Source organism: Colobus angolensis, unplaced genomic scaffold (genome assembly GCF_000951035.1).
Source record: "Colobus angolensis palliatus isolate OR3802 unplaced genomic scaffold, Cang.pa_1.0 Scaffold34, whole genome shotgun sequence".
Lineage (NCBI taxonomy): Eukaryota > Metazoa > Chordata > Mammalia > Primates > Cercopithecidae > Colobus > Colobus angolensis.
The window spans coordinates 1,035,886-1,051,997 of record NW_012116710.1 but is presented as its reverse complement, the minus strand read 5'-3'; the positions used below and the strand labels follow the sequence as shown (position 1 = coordinate 1,051,997).

The following is a 16,112-nucleotide window of genomic DNA, read 5'->3' as shown; positions in this document are numbered from 1 at the left end:
GAGGTGGAGGTTGCAGTGGGCTGAGATCCGGCCACTGCACTCCAGCCTGGGCAACGGAGCAAGACTCCGTCTCAAAAAAAAAAAAAAAATAGAGGTTTAAAATTAATACAAAGTAGTAAAATTACAAAAATTAGCCACGTATGGTGGCATGTGCCCGTAGTCCCAGCTACTTGGGAGGCTGAGGCAGGATAATAGCTTGAGCCCAGGAGGCGGAGGTTGCACTGAGCCGAGATCGTGCCAACTGCACTCCAGTCTAGGAGACAGAGCTAGATTCCGTTTCAAAAAAAAAAAAAAAAAGAATCTTTCCCAACATTGCCTCTTACCTGGATGTGGCTGCTGGCTTCATTCTGTTTACTAAATGCCAGTGTGCTGAGAACATAGAAGACTTTTCGTATTTGCTGAGGGGGTATGTTATCCAGATAATCTAAAATGCCCTGTGGAAAAAATGATGCCAACAATGAGGCTAGCAGCTAATATTTTTCCCTTAAAAATCAAAAAATTAAAATCCCTGTAAAAAAGGCACACATAGATAGCCAGGTATCTAAAACTTTTTAGCTCCCTTAAAAGCTCAAGTTCTAAACGCTACGCTCAGAGCCCAAAGGTTTGATAGACTGGAAATAAACTGAGAAAACTCTTCCAGCTTTCTAAGTCTCTTATTATCAGAGACTAGGAACTAACTATCAGGAAAGATAAAGTTATCCTCTTCACTCTAAACCACAATCCTGGGCTTTAGTCATCTACTGCTTAGTCATTCTAATGCACCTCCCAGTTCTCAGTATTCTTTACCTCCACCTTTCCCCTTTTTTCAGTGAAAACAATATTCTACCAAAAGTTATGTCTTTACCCTATTCCTTGCTATATCATCCCTTTCCAGCTTCTACTCCATAAATTATTTCTCCTTTCTCTACAAATCTGTAAGGAGTCACAAGGAAACTACTTACTTTGCAACCGTGGGAAATGTTTCAGCTTTTCTCATCTGTAACATGGCAATAATAATAGCCTATACTACCTTTCATGGTTTGTCTGAGGATAAAGTAATAAAACAGCTTTGAAAACTTTTAATTAGTTTCTAAAAATCTCCATTTTCTCCTCTCTATTGAATTCTTTCTCTCAGCCTAAAAGCAATCTCAAGCCTCCTTATCTAAAAAAAATCTCCCTTGCAGCCCGGTGCGGTGGCTCACACTTCTAATCCCAGCACTTTGGGAGGCCGAGACAGGCAGATCACGAAGGCAGGAGATTGAGACCATCCTGGCTAACATGGTCAAATCCCATCTCTAAAAATACCAAAAATTAGCCAGGCGTGGTGGCAGCCACCTGTAGTCCCAGCTACTCGGGAGGCTGAGGCAGGAGAACGGTGTGAACCCGGGAGGCGGAGCTTGCAGTGAGCCAAGATCGCGCCACTGCACTCCAGCCTGGGGGACAGAGCAAGATTCGTCTCAAAAAATAAATCTCCCTTGCAACTAGCTTCCTTCTCAAGCTACTTTTCTTATTCTGTCCTCTTTGATGCTTCTCAACATTGACTCTGTTCCCCAAGTCTTCAAGTTACTGCTCTCTGGCTTCCAACCTTATAATTCAATTAACACTGTTCTCTCAGAGGTTGCCAGAGGTATAATTGCCAAAGACAATAGCCTCTGCTCCATCTTCAACCTCTACAGTATCCAGCACTAGAGATAAATCCCTCGCTTTTTTTTTTGACAGAGTTTCGCTCTTCTCGCCTAGGCTGGAGTGTGATGGCATGATCTCAGCTCACTGCAGCCTCCACCTCCTGGGTTCAAATGATTCTCCTGCCTCAGCCTCTCGAGTAGCTGGGATTACAGGCATGCACCACCATGCCCGACTAATTTTTGTATTTTTAGTAGAGGAGGGGGTTTTCCCGTGTTGATCAGGCTGGTCTTGAACTCCTAACCTCAGGTGATCTGTCCGCCTCGGCCTCCCAAAATGCTGGGATTACAGGCGTAAGCCACCGTGCCCAGCTGTCCTCTTCTAAGCTTCTATGGTCTTCTGCCTCAAAATTACCTCAGTTGAGCTCACATTTATATGGTTCTGAATATCCAAACTAAATCTTCCACCAAAGGGTGCCCCGCAGGGTTCCAAACCAGAATTTCCAACTATCCACTAACCACCTACATGTGGCTATCCCATAGTGAACTCATCATACTTCTTACAGAAAACGCACTCCCCTCCTGGTCTCCGGAAACAGCACAACCATTCACCTGGTTTCCTAACACGAAAAACTTGGACCTAGTTTTCCTGTTTCTCATTGCCACATATTCTCTTTTTTTTTTTTATTTTTTGAGACGGAGTCTTGCTCTGTTGCCCAGGCTGGAGTGCAGTGGTGCGATCTCGGCTCACTGAAAGCTCCTTCTAACACCAAATTGTCTCTTAAGCCATCATTTCTTCTACATTCCCGTGACCAAAATCTGGCCCTTACTCTCACTGCCTTAGACCCTTTCAGCAGTCTCTAATCCACCCATGATATAGCCTACTGAGTTATCTCTGAATGCTGAGCAGATTAAACCAACTCTGTGTAAAAACTGCTAATAGCTCCCTAATGTCTAGAAAATAAAGTTGAAACTCCTTAGCATGTTATTTGAGACTCTTTGCAAATGGGCCTGTCCTATGTCTTACCAGCCTTGCCTCCCATCACTCTTCTCCATATATATCCTATTCTCCAGTCATGCTTGTTTGCTTCTCATTCCTCAGTCACACCATTGACTTGGGCACCAGTTTGTTTCTGCTCAAACTCTTCTCTGCCTAGAACACAGCTTCCCATACTTTCTCTTGTCAGTCATTCCCATCCTTCAGCAATCACTCAAATCATCTCTTTGAAGAATTCTCCAGCTTCCCAGGCTAAATTTAATTATTCTTGCTCTGTTTTAGCTATAGTACTTTACCAGAGAATTCACCATATTGTATTTATAGTGACTTGCTTAGGTGTCTTAGTCTTTAACATCAAAGGCAAGGACCTGCTTTACACCCACAGCACCCAGAATAAATCTTAGCCTGTAGGTTAGGTATAAAGAAGTTTGCTGAATGAATCAACACATAGATAGTCACTTTTTATTTATATTACTTGCCCATCATCTCACCTCCTTCCCACCTCCTCCCACCAATTACAGTATTCAATATCTAAAGTGAAAGAAGCCAATAAGATACCTTTACAAAGACAGCATTCATCATCATAGCAGACGGGTTTAACACTACCAACTCTAGGAGGACATCTAACGCGGTATCAACTTCAGCTTCATTCCCACTGCAGATATGGGTCACTAAGGCACCAACCACCTCCTATACAGAGGAGAGTCAACAGGACAATGTAAAACAAAATACGGGATGGCCATTCTAAAGGGATTCACCCCCAAGGCCTCTCGAATCTCTACTTCATTAAAATCACAATCAACCCAATCCCATCATCTATTATCTAGTTTTCATTAATGTTGGCTTCAGGAGATTTAGGAATATGCCAGCGTAACTTTACCATCCCATCTTGACCTATTTCCCATATTTTATCGGTGAGCACTACCTAAGCCCTCCTGATTTTGCTCCTTGGCATAGTTTTCCTCTTTCTTGTTCCCACATGGGTTAAATTTTACCCTTTAAGTTGAGGTTGTACAAGATCAGTTGAAATTTCTCAAAATGATGGCACTCAAGGATTAAAAGCTTTAAAGGCTTTCTTTATATAGTACTGGCTAGACTTGCATATTTCCAAGCAAACATGGATCATGATAGTATCTCTAAGATATTAAGAAGGTTCAAAAATGTCTTAGATGCCATTCTCCCTTTATACCGTCACTGTGTAATAGTCATAACAGAATTATATTCTCAACTGCAGCAGCTACCTCATGTCAGCTGCAACTACTGCTCTACTTTAAATGTTTAAAATTTTTTTACAAATCTTCATTTTAAAATTTCCATTCAAATGTGTTTTAACATTGTCAATAATAGGAAGAATATATGTAAAAATACAAAATAAGACACTGTTCTTTACTTGCTTTCATAAACATTTTCCACAAATACAGTCCCTCCTCTCTGGATATATGCTATTAAAATGTGTCTTGGCTGGGCCCGATGGCTCATGCCTGTAATCCCAGCACTTTGAGAGGCCAAGGCAGGCGGATCACCTGAGGTCAGGAGTTCCAGACCAACCTGGCCAACATGGTGAAACCCTGTCTCTACTAAAAATACAAAAAATTAGCCAGTTGTGGTGGTGTGTGCCTTTAATCACAGCTACTCAGGAGGCTGAGACAGGAGAATCGCTTGAACCTGGGAGGCAAAAGTTGCAGTAGGCCGAGATCATGCCACTGCACTCCAGCCTGGACCTGAAGAGGAAAACCCCGTCTCAAAACAAAACAAAACAAAAAAAGTGTCTCATGTTTTGAAATAGATCTGGATCTTAATTTCAGACAGAATTTTAGAGCTCAGAACACAGAGTTAGATCCACCAGTCAAGTCTCTTCATTTCATCAAGGCTGGGAGTAGAATTGAGCTTTCCTGAGACCCAGTTCAGAGTTCCTTCCCCTTCAGTAAGTTCCAACCAACAAGAAATAAACATCAGATTATTTTCCTTTCCCCTGTTCCCTCCTTGCCAAAATAAATGTTTCAACATACCTGCTGGCAGTACGTGTCAAAAAACTTAAATGCATATTTGTATAGGAGACTGCCAAATGAAATTATACTCTGGTCTAGAGAGTGAAGCAAACTCTGAGCCAGAGACAGAATGGATGAACACATATCCTTAAGAACCTTGAGTGGGGAAGAGTAGAGAGAGAAAAGGAGCTATAAGAAGCAGTTAGTACACAAGCTAAGAGTTAACTTATCCTTTTGGAATGTCAGACTTCTCCTTCCTAACTCTCATTTTAACTTAGGAAATCTTAATCTTTGCTTTACACAAAAATAATCCTTCACCATTCCGAGATTACTCTCAGCATCAATGGGATTCCACGTTTGGATAATAATTGACCTTTAAGCTTAAAGAAGTTAAATTATAAGCCTAATAGAACATTCATATCTGCTCAATTTGGGATTGGAGGCCAGATCTTCTAAATCCCAGTTTCCCCATGCAATCACACTACCCCCCCAGGGATGTTCCACCTTGCTTATAATTTGAAGTTGGTCTAGAAGGTTCAATGCTAACTAAACTGATTTTTTTTAAAAGAAGATCAAGAAGAGAAGTGATCACACCCTACTAATAATGTAATATACATAGATATTAATAGACCCAGACTAAATAACCAGTTAAAAAACATAGCTTCCTTATTGATATCATAAGTTTTAAAAATCTTATATTTAGTACTCAGCTGGGTATAATGCTTTATTGGGGAAAATACAATGAAAAATTACATATGGTTTCTGTGTCTAGAAAATTACAGCTCAAAACATATACAACTGGCAGAAATAAACACAGAAAGAACTGCAAGATAAAACAATACAACTGCTAAATCTATATCTAAATGTAAAATTTAAGACCCAATGAGGTATTCTCATTAGCTCCTAACCCAAACCCCAAACGACTGGCCCATCCAGTTTTCTAAGTTCTATACTGTTAATACCTTGAATGTTCAGCTGGCAAAACACTATTCCCAGCTTATAAAATTCCACTTTGAATAATTTACATTTCCAGAGGAATTATCACCTAAATTCCACAGTTTTGAATGGCCAAAGAGTGACAATTCAAATAGGTTCATATTTACGTTTCTACTAGTTTCTACAGGCTGGTCCTTTTCCCCTCAAGGTTTTTGTAAGCTACTTAAATAGGATACGGAAGGTCAGTTTGTCAAAGTTGCAAACTGCATTGAGATAGACAATTAAAATAATTAATGCAAAAATAAAATGCAAAAATCTCAATGGGTTTGAACAATGGACTGAAATAAGATGAAATTTTACATGGGAGCTGTAAAGCTTTCCATTTTAGATTAAAGATCAATAGTCTCTGACACTTACTAAGTAATGAACAGAGAATGTACTCTGGAGCAGCTGTTCTTGAATGTAGCCTGATCGAATCTTATTTCTTAGCACCCTTTCAATGTACTTCTTTGTCTGAATATTGGTGCTATAGATGATGAAAAGCATCACCAGGTCAAACACCTAATGTCAATAAATACGCAATAATAGAAAAACAGTTAACAAAACAGTACATTCGCTACAATGAAACAGCAGCTTTTCCCCGTTAAAACACAGAATGGATAATGCTCATTTGTTCCACACACTCCCCTGTGAGTATCTACACTTTTCACAAAACCCAGAAATATTTTTCAGAGAAATAAAGTGCCACAACTGTTAACCACTGGTACCTCTTAAGAATACAGAGCAGGCCAGGCATGGTGGCTCACGCCTGTAATCCCAGCACTTCGGGAGGCCAAGGCGGGCGGATCACAAGGTCAGGAGATCGAGACCATCCTGGCTAACACGGTGAAACCCATCTCTACTAAAAACACAAAAAATTAGCCGGGTGTGGCAGCGTGCGCCTGTAGTCCCAGCTGCTGGGGAGGCTGAGGCAGGAGAATGGCGTGAACCCAGGAGGCAGAGCTTGCAGTGAGCCAAGATGGTGCCACTGCAAGAGTGGCAAGAGTGAGACTCCGTCTCAAAAAAAAAAAAAAAAAAAAAATGTTGGAAAGACTATAAATGGTATCAATATGGGAAAAATTCAATACATTATGATGGAGTTATTTTAATTTTTGGAATATTACACAGTCATCAAAAAGAAAAAGCCATGCAGGGTGTGGTGGCTCATGCCTGTAATCTCAGCACTTTGGGAGGCTGAGGTGGGCAGATTATGAGGTCAGGAGTTTGAGACCAGCCTGGCCAACATGGTGAAACCCCATCTCTACTAAAAAATATAAAAATTAGCTGGGCATAGTGGCGGGCGCCTGTAGTCCCAGCTACTGGGGAGGCTGAGGCAGGAGAATGGCGTGAACCCAGGAGCCAGAGGTTGCAGTGAGCCAAGATCGAGCCACTGTACTCGAGCCTGGGTGACAGAGCAAGACTGTCTCAAAAAAAAAAAAAAAAAGGAAAATTACTTTGTAAAAAGTTGGAAAGACGGCCGGGCGCGGTGGCTCAAGCCTGTAATCCCAGCACTTTGGGAGGCCGAGACGGGTGGATCACTAGGTCAGGAGATCAAGACCATCCTGGCTAACATGGTGAAACCCCATCTCTACTAAAAAAATACAAAAAAATAGCTGGACAAGGTGGCGGGCGCCTGTAGTCCCAGCTACTGGGGAGGCTGTGGCAGGAGAATGGCGAAAACCCGGGAGGCAGAGCTTGCAGTGAGCTGAGATCCGACCACTGTACTCCAGCCTGGGCGACAGAGCCAGACTCCGTCTCAAAAAAAAAAAAAAAAAAAAAATGTTGGAAAGACTATAAATGGTATCAATATGGGAAAAATTCAATACATTATGATGGAGTTATTTTAATTTTTGGAATATTACACAGTCATCAAAAAGAAAAAGCCATGCAGGGTGTGGTGGCTCATGCCTGTAATCCCAGCACTTTGGGAGGCCGAGGTGGGCAGATTACCTGCGGTCAGGAGCTTGAGACTAGCCTGGCCAACGTGGTGAAACACCATCTCTACCAAAAATACTCACAAAAAAATTAGTCAGTCATGGTGGCAGGTGCCTGTAATCCCAGCTACTTGGGAAGCTGTGGCAAGTGAATCACTTATACCCGGGAGGTGGAGGTTACAGTGAGCCAAGATTATGCCACTGCACTGCAGCCTAAGTGATAGAGCAAAGCTCTATCTTAAAAAAAATTTTTTTTAATTAAAAAATTAACAAACAAACAAAAAGAATAAGCTAGACCAGGGGTCTGCAACCCCTGGACCACAGAGTCTGTGGTCTGCTAGGAACCAAGTGCACAGCAGGAGGTAAGGGGTGGTCAAGTGGGCATTACCACCTGAGATCCTTCTCCTGTCAGAATAGCAGCAGTATTAGATTCTCATGGGAGTGTGAACCCTATTGTGAACTGCACATGCACAGGATCTAGGCTGCACATTCCTTATGAGAATCTAAATAGTGCCTGATGATCTAAGGTAGAACTGTTTCATCCCGAAATCATGCCCTGACACGGTCTGTGGAAAAACTGTCTTCCATGAAACCAGTCCCTGGTGCCAAAAAGGTTAGGGACTGCTAAGCCATACTATATTTTTTGACAGAAAAAAGACATTCCTGATATGAAGCGGAAAAAACAGCAACCTGCAAAAGGATAATCCGGCTGGGCATGGTGGCTCATGCCTATAATCCCACTGCTTTGAGAGGCTGAGGACGGAGGCTCACTTGAACCCAGGAGGTTGAGGCAACAGTGAGCTATGATTATGCCACTGCACTCCAGCCTGGTGACAGAGTGAGACCCTGTCTCTTTAAACAACACCACCACCACCCATAATCATAGTTAAGATTCTGCTTTTGTAAAAATAATATATAAACATATATATGTGTAGGTATAAGAGTATACCTGTACTTCCACGCAATTACAGCTTGTATATGAAGAGAAAAAATTTGGAAGGATGATTATCCCTGAGGAATGGGACAGAGAGTGGAGAAAAACGGTATTATTTTACATCTGTAGTTTCCTTGTGGGTTTTTCTCCATAATTAGTTTGTTTACCTAAGTTTAAAAAAGAAAAATTTGAGGACTGGGAGCAGTGGCTCATGCCTATAATCCCAGCACTTTGGGAGGCCCAAGCAGGAGGATCACTTGAAGCTAAAAATTTGAGACCAGGCCAGGTGCAGTGGCTCATGGGCTCATGCCTGTAATCCCAGCACTTTGGCAGGCTGAGGCGGGCAGATCACGAGGTCAGGAGATCGAGACCATCCTGGCTAACACAGTGAAACCCTGTCTCTACTAAAAATACAAAAAAAAAATTAGCCAGGCCACGCCACTGCACTCCAGCCTGGGCGACACAGTGAGACTCCGTTTCAGAAAAAAAAAAAAAAAAATTTCAGACTAGTCTGGGCAACACAGCAAGACCTCATCTATATAAAAAATAAAAAAATTGGCCTGGCATGTTGGGTCACACCTGTAATCCCAGCACTTTGGGAGGTCGAGGTGGGCGGATCACCTGAGGTCAGGAGTTTGAGACCAGCCTGGCAGACATGGTGAAATCCCGTCTCTACTAAAAATGCAAAAATTAGCTGGGCACGGTGGCGGGCACCTATAATCCCAGCTACTAGGGAGGCTGAGGCAGGAGAACTGCTTAAACCCAGGGGGTGGAGGTTGCAGTGAGCTGAGATTGTGCCACATCACTCTAGCCTGGGCAAAAAAGCGAAACACCATCTCAAAAAAAATAAAAATAATAATAATAAATAAATAAAACAATTAGCCAGGCCTGGTGGTGCTTGCCTGTAGTCCCAGCTACTCCGAAGATTGAGGTGGGAGGATCACTTGAACCGAGGAGTTTGAGGCTGCAGTAAGCTATGATGCTACCACCGCACTCCAGCTTGGGTGACAGAGCAAGACAGTCTCTTGAAAAACAAAACAAGACAAAAAAAGAGAAAACATTGGGAGTGTATTCAGGGCAACTTGAGTCTACGCTTCCAGGAAAAAAAAAAAAAAAGTTAAAAAGGAAATCAGGACAAACAAGAAAAAACAAAACAAATTTTACTGCTTCTCTTAACTGACTGCCCCACTCCTGAGGACACCAAAATTGAGTTATTAGACCAGAATACAGTCATAAAAGATAACAATGAAGACAAAGCAGACACTTGAAATATTTATGACAGGAGAAAAAATGTAAAGAAAAAAATAGGAATAGAAATTATATTTATACAATGATTACAAATATGTAAAAATAGGAATGCAGGCAGCCATGGTGGTAAATTTATGTTTATCCAAAACCAAAAATAGTGTGTTGGAGTACTTTGATATTTTTCACCAGAAAAAATTCTGAATTTTCATTGCTTTATTCAGCATCATGAAAGTTTTTAAGATAGTCATCCAAAAACTGGCTAACACAACTAACAAAAATCCCACAAAACAGATTCCAACCAAAGAAAAATCTTTAAAGACAACCAATCAAAACCTAAGGAACTCAATCATCTGGCTTTTTTTTTTTTTGAGATGGAGTCTTGCACTGTTGCCCAGGCTGGAGTGCAGTGGTGCATGACACCAGGCCAGGCTAATTTTTTATTTTTTTTAGTTATTTTTATTTATTTTTTTTTTTTTGAGACGGAGTCTCGCTCTGTCACCTGGGCTGGAGTGCAATGGCCAGATCTCAGCTAACTGCAAGCTCCGCCTCCCGGGTTTACGCCATTCTCCTGCCTCAGCCTCCGGAGTAGCTGGGACTACAGGCGCCCGCCACCTCGCCCGGCTAGTTTTTTAGTATTTTTTAGTAGAGACGGGGTTTCACCATGTTAGCCAGGATGGGCTCGATCTCCTGACCTCGTGATCCACCCGTCTTGGCCTCCCAAAGTGCTGGGATTACAGGCTTGAGCCACCGCGCCCAGCCTTTAGTTTTTTTTAGAGACAGGGTTTCGCTACATTGGCCAGGCTGGTCTCAAACTCCTGACCTCAGATCATCTGCCTGCCTCAGCCTCCCAAAGTGCTGGGACTATAGGCGTGAGCCACAGTGCCCAGCCAACCATCTGGCTTTTTGATGGAAGGTACTTCTAGAATAGAGACATAAGATCCAGTACCATTGCCTTGACAGTGGACAGACTGATTTACTCCAGTTAGGTCTACATGGACAAAGTAAAGTAAAACATGGAATGCCATTATCTTGACAGTGGTGCTGGGTGGAAGGAAGGGCAATTAGGCAGATACAGGGACCTGAGACTCAAGTGGTTATTTTCTTCATCTCATCAGTGGGGACTTGGCTTCTTTGACTGCATCTTGATGTGCTTAGTTACACTGTTAGTATTTCCCCTTACAGATACTGTAGGCTTATTTTATAGCCAGAGTGAATAGGGGCAGGCTACCTGGCCAGTCGCCCCCTCAGATTATCTTCCCCAGACAGCTAATGTTTATTAGAGCAACTAGAGAAGAGAAAAAAAGTGACTGGAGGGAGGGGAAAGAAAGAAAGCGGGAAGGCAAGCTAGCCAACGTCATTACTTTTAAGTCTGCAATACTGAAAATGCATAGTACATGAACATTACCTTGTGTTCAGACACTGAGGCAGTGTTTTCAATTGCCTGAAAAAACAGGAGAGTCACAAAAACATTACGACACATCAGCGAAACACGCTTCACCTTACTCAGCAAGCCCTGTTATGTCATCCAAGAGTCAATGTGTCCACATGGCAACCATGAGCTATCATTTCCACTTGAATTTTTGAGATTTTTATTTCAAGCTACCTCAGTTATACATCTGTCACTAATTGCCACTCATTTCCTCCTTGATAATCAAAGTTCCAAAGATCTCACCTTAATCCAGGCTTCTGAAATGGTTTTCTCATATCTAATAGCTGACTTTATTACATCAAAGAGGAGAATAACACAGCTCTGATCGCTGCTTTCTTGATTTCCTGAGGAACTACAAGTAGCAGAGAGGAAACAAATTACTGTTCTACCTACCAGAAAAGAACTTACAAGATCTGAGTTCCTGCTTAGTAGCCATGTACCCTGGAGCAAATGACAACCTCATGTATAAGATGGCTAATAAATTTGCACTGTAGTCTGTCTGGAATTGATCTGAATGGCTAAGAAAGCATATAAACACATACATAATCACATACATATTTGTAAGTTTGAAACACTATACAATACTAGATATAAATGTCATAATAGTACCATTATTTGTAATTGTAAGTATTAAGCTCTAACTCTGACTGTGGGATGTCAGAAAATTGTGACATCCTATGTGAGGATGACCTCTTTACCTTGCTCGTCCTTTACTTTTCAACTTTACTTGAGAAGCCTGTAACCGTGATGGCAAAACACAATGTTGCAGATCCAACTTCTCCCGAAGCTCAGAAATTACCTGCAGAAAGTAAATATTAGCTATGGTTTTCTGCTTATTCATAATGGGTAGGCACAGTCCAGTCTCTCAACCATGACAATCTCCTGAAAGACTGAGGAAGAAAAAATTTTAAATGTTGGACATTTTGAAAAATAGAGTTGGGAGAATAGTTAATGCAATGTCATAGAACGTCATACCCAAAACCATAAAACGTCATACCCAGAATTCTGTGAGGTACTACACAGAAAGAGTAAATGTAACTCATAGCAACTTATATAGATCAATGAATCTGTTGAATAGCTCCATTCTCTCCTCTGAATGCTATCCGGATTAGTTAGTATTCTCAGTCTGGGGACAGAGAAGAGCAATTGGCACTTATTAACTTAAGTTGCTTTATCTAGGTGTGACGGGATATAAGAGCATACCTCAAGTGCATCCATGGCTGTTATGGAATGAAGAATGAACTTTATTATCACAGGTAAATCCTCCAATCTAATAGATGACAACTTATCCATCACCAACTGGCGAACCTAAAAATTAAAAGCACAAAAACTTAATAAGTTTTAATGTCACTACCTCAACTTTGTACTGAACTGTTAGGTAACATTAGAAAAAAATCACTTCTCTTACTCCATTTTCCCACTTATAATTTAGGGGGAAAAAAATTTTAGATTTTTCCCCAAATTAGAATCTTTTAGTTGTTAATACCACAGCTTCGTCAAAAACAGATGGGCAATAAATGTGAAACAGAGCTATTATCTTACATTCAGAGCCTAAATTCTCAACTGGCTACAGTAAGGCATAAAAAGTATTATTCCTATGGGAAGCAGGTATGATTCAGATAATACACATTTCCACTGAAAACTTACTGCTTAAAAACAGACCTGTGGGCCGGCACAGTGGCTCAAGCCTGTAATCCCAGCACTTCGGGAGGCCGAGGTAGGTGGAAAACAAGGTCAAGAGTTCAAGACCAGCCTGGACAAATATGGTGAAACCCAGTCTCTACTAAAAATACAAAAATTAACCAGGCGTAGTGGCAGGCGCCTGTAACCCCAGCTACTCGGGAGGCCGAGTCAGGGAACTGCTTGAAACCAGGAGGCAGAGGTTGCAGTGAGCGGAGATTGCGCCACTGCACTCCAGTCTGGGTGATAGAGCAAGACTCAAAAACAAACAAAACAAAAACAGAAACCAAAAAAACAACAGACCTGTGATTCTATCATAGAATAGCATCTGAAACTCATTGAGGTGGGGAAAAAAAAGTATCAAATGTGATTCACTATGGTTTCAAAATGAAATATTCATTACTCCCAAGGCAATGACTGAGTAACACTTGTTCCGGGAGGTTGGAAAGTTGGCTCAGTTTCTGGAAAGCTGAGTCTTTCCTACCTTCAATAGGAAGTTTGGGTCAAGTCGGAGGCTCGAAAGGACATCCAGGATTGGGACAGTGAGTGAAGTATTCTCTATCAGTAGGTCACTGTGAATGGTAGAAAAACAAAAAAGTTGTGTAATGGTTTGAACAGAGCTGGGCAGACAATGACTTGAGAAAATCATTCATTACAGTATGAAAAGAAAGGACATACTTAGTTCCATTAAATTACCATTTATAGTATGTTTCTTTAAAAATTGTTTTGACTGCAAAAAATAATACATGCTCATTATAAAAATTCAAATAATAAAAGTAGAAGCAAGCCTTCCATCACAATCCCCACTACCCAGAGAACACCACTATTTAGTTTGGTATATATCCTTCCCCGCAAAAAGGAAAAAGAAAACACAAAACATTTACAATGAAATGTGATAAGTATGAGAAACACATGCGCATGGTGCTACAGGAGCACAACGTTGTGAGGACAGTAATAGATTGTTTTTTTTGTTTTTTGCTTTTTGAGACAGGGTCTTACTCTGATGCCCAGGCTTGAGTACAGTAGCGTGATCACAGTTCACTGTAGCTTCAACCTTCCATTCTCAATTGATCCTCCCATCTCAGCCTCCTGAGTAGCTAGAATTACAGGTCGTACCACCACATCCAGCTAATTTTCGTATTTTTTGGAGAGACGGCTTTTCACCATGTTGCCCAAGCTGGTCTTGAACTCCCGGGCTCAAGCGACCCACCCACCTCAGCGGCCCAACATGCTGGGATTAAAGGCATGAGTCACAGTGACAGATGCTAAAAGAAGACTATACAAAAGGAGATGAGCTGGCATCAGGCAGGTAAAGTGGGTGGCATAGTGCTTTGCCCATAGGGAGCATCCTGCTCAAAAGGACAAAGGCAAGAAATCATTGGATGTTTTGGAGGTAGCTGTGCACACAACTACACAAAAGAAGTATCACAAACTGAATTTTTAAAAAACGCTTCTAGTACAATAAAAAGTTGCATTATGACAGAAACTTTATTACCTAGGGATATTGTTCACCCCTTCTTCAATACTGCCCTACCAATTACTATTTTTCAAATGAATGACAGCAAGCAATGGGTCTCTGCAAAGGGTCTGATGCAAGGTTGTGCATTAGAATGAATCACCTAGGAACCCAAAGAAGGTAGATGTTTAATAGGCTCCACAAATGATTTTAATGTGCAGTCAGGGTTAAGGACGCCCTGAAGAAGATGTTAATGAAACTAAGGGATCATGGTCAACTTCTCCATTGGCCAAATTTAGATACCTAATCCTAAGCCAGACTTCACGCTCATAACAGGTATACCATTTAAAAGAAAGTATGTGGGGCTGGGCACAGTGGCTCACACTTGTAATCCCAGCACTTTCGGAGGCTGAGACAGGTGGATCACAAGGTCAGGATATCAAGACCATCCAGGCTAACACGGTGAAACCCTGTCTCTACTAAAAATACAAAAAAATTAGCCGGGCGTGGTGGCAGGCGCCTGTAGTCCCAGCTACTTGGGAGGCTCAGGCAGGAGAATGGCATGAACCCAGGAGGTGGAGGTTGCAATGAGCTGAGATCGCACCACTGCACTCCAGCCTGGGCGACAGAGCGAGACTCCGTCTCAAAAGAAGAAGAAAGTACGTGGACCTGTTCAAATATATACCTTTTTTTTTTTAAGTCAAATCCCATACCCTACTCATGAAGGTGGGTATCATCCTTTTTTTAGATATAAGAGACCACATTACTACTGCTTTTTGCATACTGCAATAAAGCCCCCACAGTTGAGCCTCACTTAGATGGTGACAGAGTGCTTATCCACCTGAGTTCTTTCCCCACATCAGCGTGCTGGGAATCCCCTAGGATCTCAGGTAGGCTGGTGATGATGTCATGCTGCAGATTCTCTGGAGCAATACTGATCAGTTGCATGATCTTGGCGGTGAGGTCCTGCAGTAGAGAACACTATTAGAACTGCAGCACATTACCCAGAATAAAGAAACACTACTTACTTGTGAAATGCAGAGCTGAAATTATTTGAGAGATAAACATAGTTATTTATCTCTGTACTTTGAAAAAGAATCTTTCCAAATATTTAATTTATTTAATAAATGATACCTACTCTTCGAATTTAAACTTTTCTGATGAAATTTAAAGGGTGAAATATCTATGATTCTCAAATGATGAAAACTGGAAAAACCTAATGGATGGATGGATGGATGGAAAAGTATGAATTTTCTGTTTAGAAAGAGAAAAAAAAATACAACTTCCAAAAGATATGAGAAACATACTCTTTAAATTCAAGAGATAAAGTCCGTAAGCCTACCTTGCCATCCACAATTCTGTCAAGCCACTTTAGTTGACTAACAATGAGTCGAGGTATGTTGATTTCATCACTGGTCTTGCTAAAATGTTAGGAAGAGAAGACAGGGAACTTAGCCTTCCTGGCCAAAATAACAGCAAGCATTAATACTGCACAAAATATTTTAGCCATTCCATTAACATTTACTGAACACCTACTATGCATTTGGCACTGTACTAGACACACAAGTGATACCCAATATGCAGGAGATATATGCTTATGTATGTTGAGAAAAATGTCTAGAAAGTATGCTAAATATGAATAGTGGCTACATCCGGGAGGGTTTAGAGAAAAGGGATGACAGGGCTAGACAGCATCTCTTAATAATAATTTTAAAAAAGATAACATTGCCGGGCGCGGTGGCTCAAGCCTGTAATCCCAGCACTTTGGGAGGCCGAGACAGGTGGATCATGAGGTCAGGAGATCGAGACCATCCTGGCTAACACGGTGAAACCCCGTCTCTACTAAAAAATACAAAAAACTAGCCGGGCG

At 41.5% G+C, this 16,112-nt stretch overlaps 1 protein-coding gene across 1 annotated transcript in view; it reads right to left on the bottom strand.

Moving 5' to 3' along the window:
• Positions 1-16,112, bottom strand: part of FANCD2 (Fanconi anemia, complementation group D2) — a 78,702-nt gene that overhangs the window by 50,385 nt on the left and 12,205 nt on the right. The window contains exons 8-18 of the mRNA XM_011952507.1: positions 15,585-15,663; positions 15,084-15,208; positions 13,271-13,358; positions 12,310-12,414; positions 11,805-11,905; positions 11,350-11,458; positions 11,083-11,118; positions 5,940-6,083; positions 4,608-4,742; positions 3,157-3,288; positions 324-434 (exon numbers count right to left, since the gene is read on the bottom strand). Coding sequence (XP_011807897.1) covers positions 324-434; positions 3,157-3,288; positions 4,608-4,742; positions 5,940-6,083; positions 11,083-11,118; positions 11,350-11,458; positions 11,805-11,905; positions 12,310-12,414; positions 13,271-13,358; positions 15,084-15,208; positions 15,585-15,663 — 1,165 coding nt within the window. The remainder of the gene's footprint in view (positions 1-323; positions 435-3,156; positions 3,289-4,607; positions 4,743-5,939; positions 6,084-11,082; positions 11,119-11,349; positions 11,459-11,804; positions 11,906-12,309; positions 12,415-13,270; positions 13,359-15,083; positions 15,209-15,584; positions 15,664-16,112) is intronic.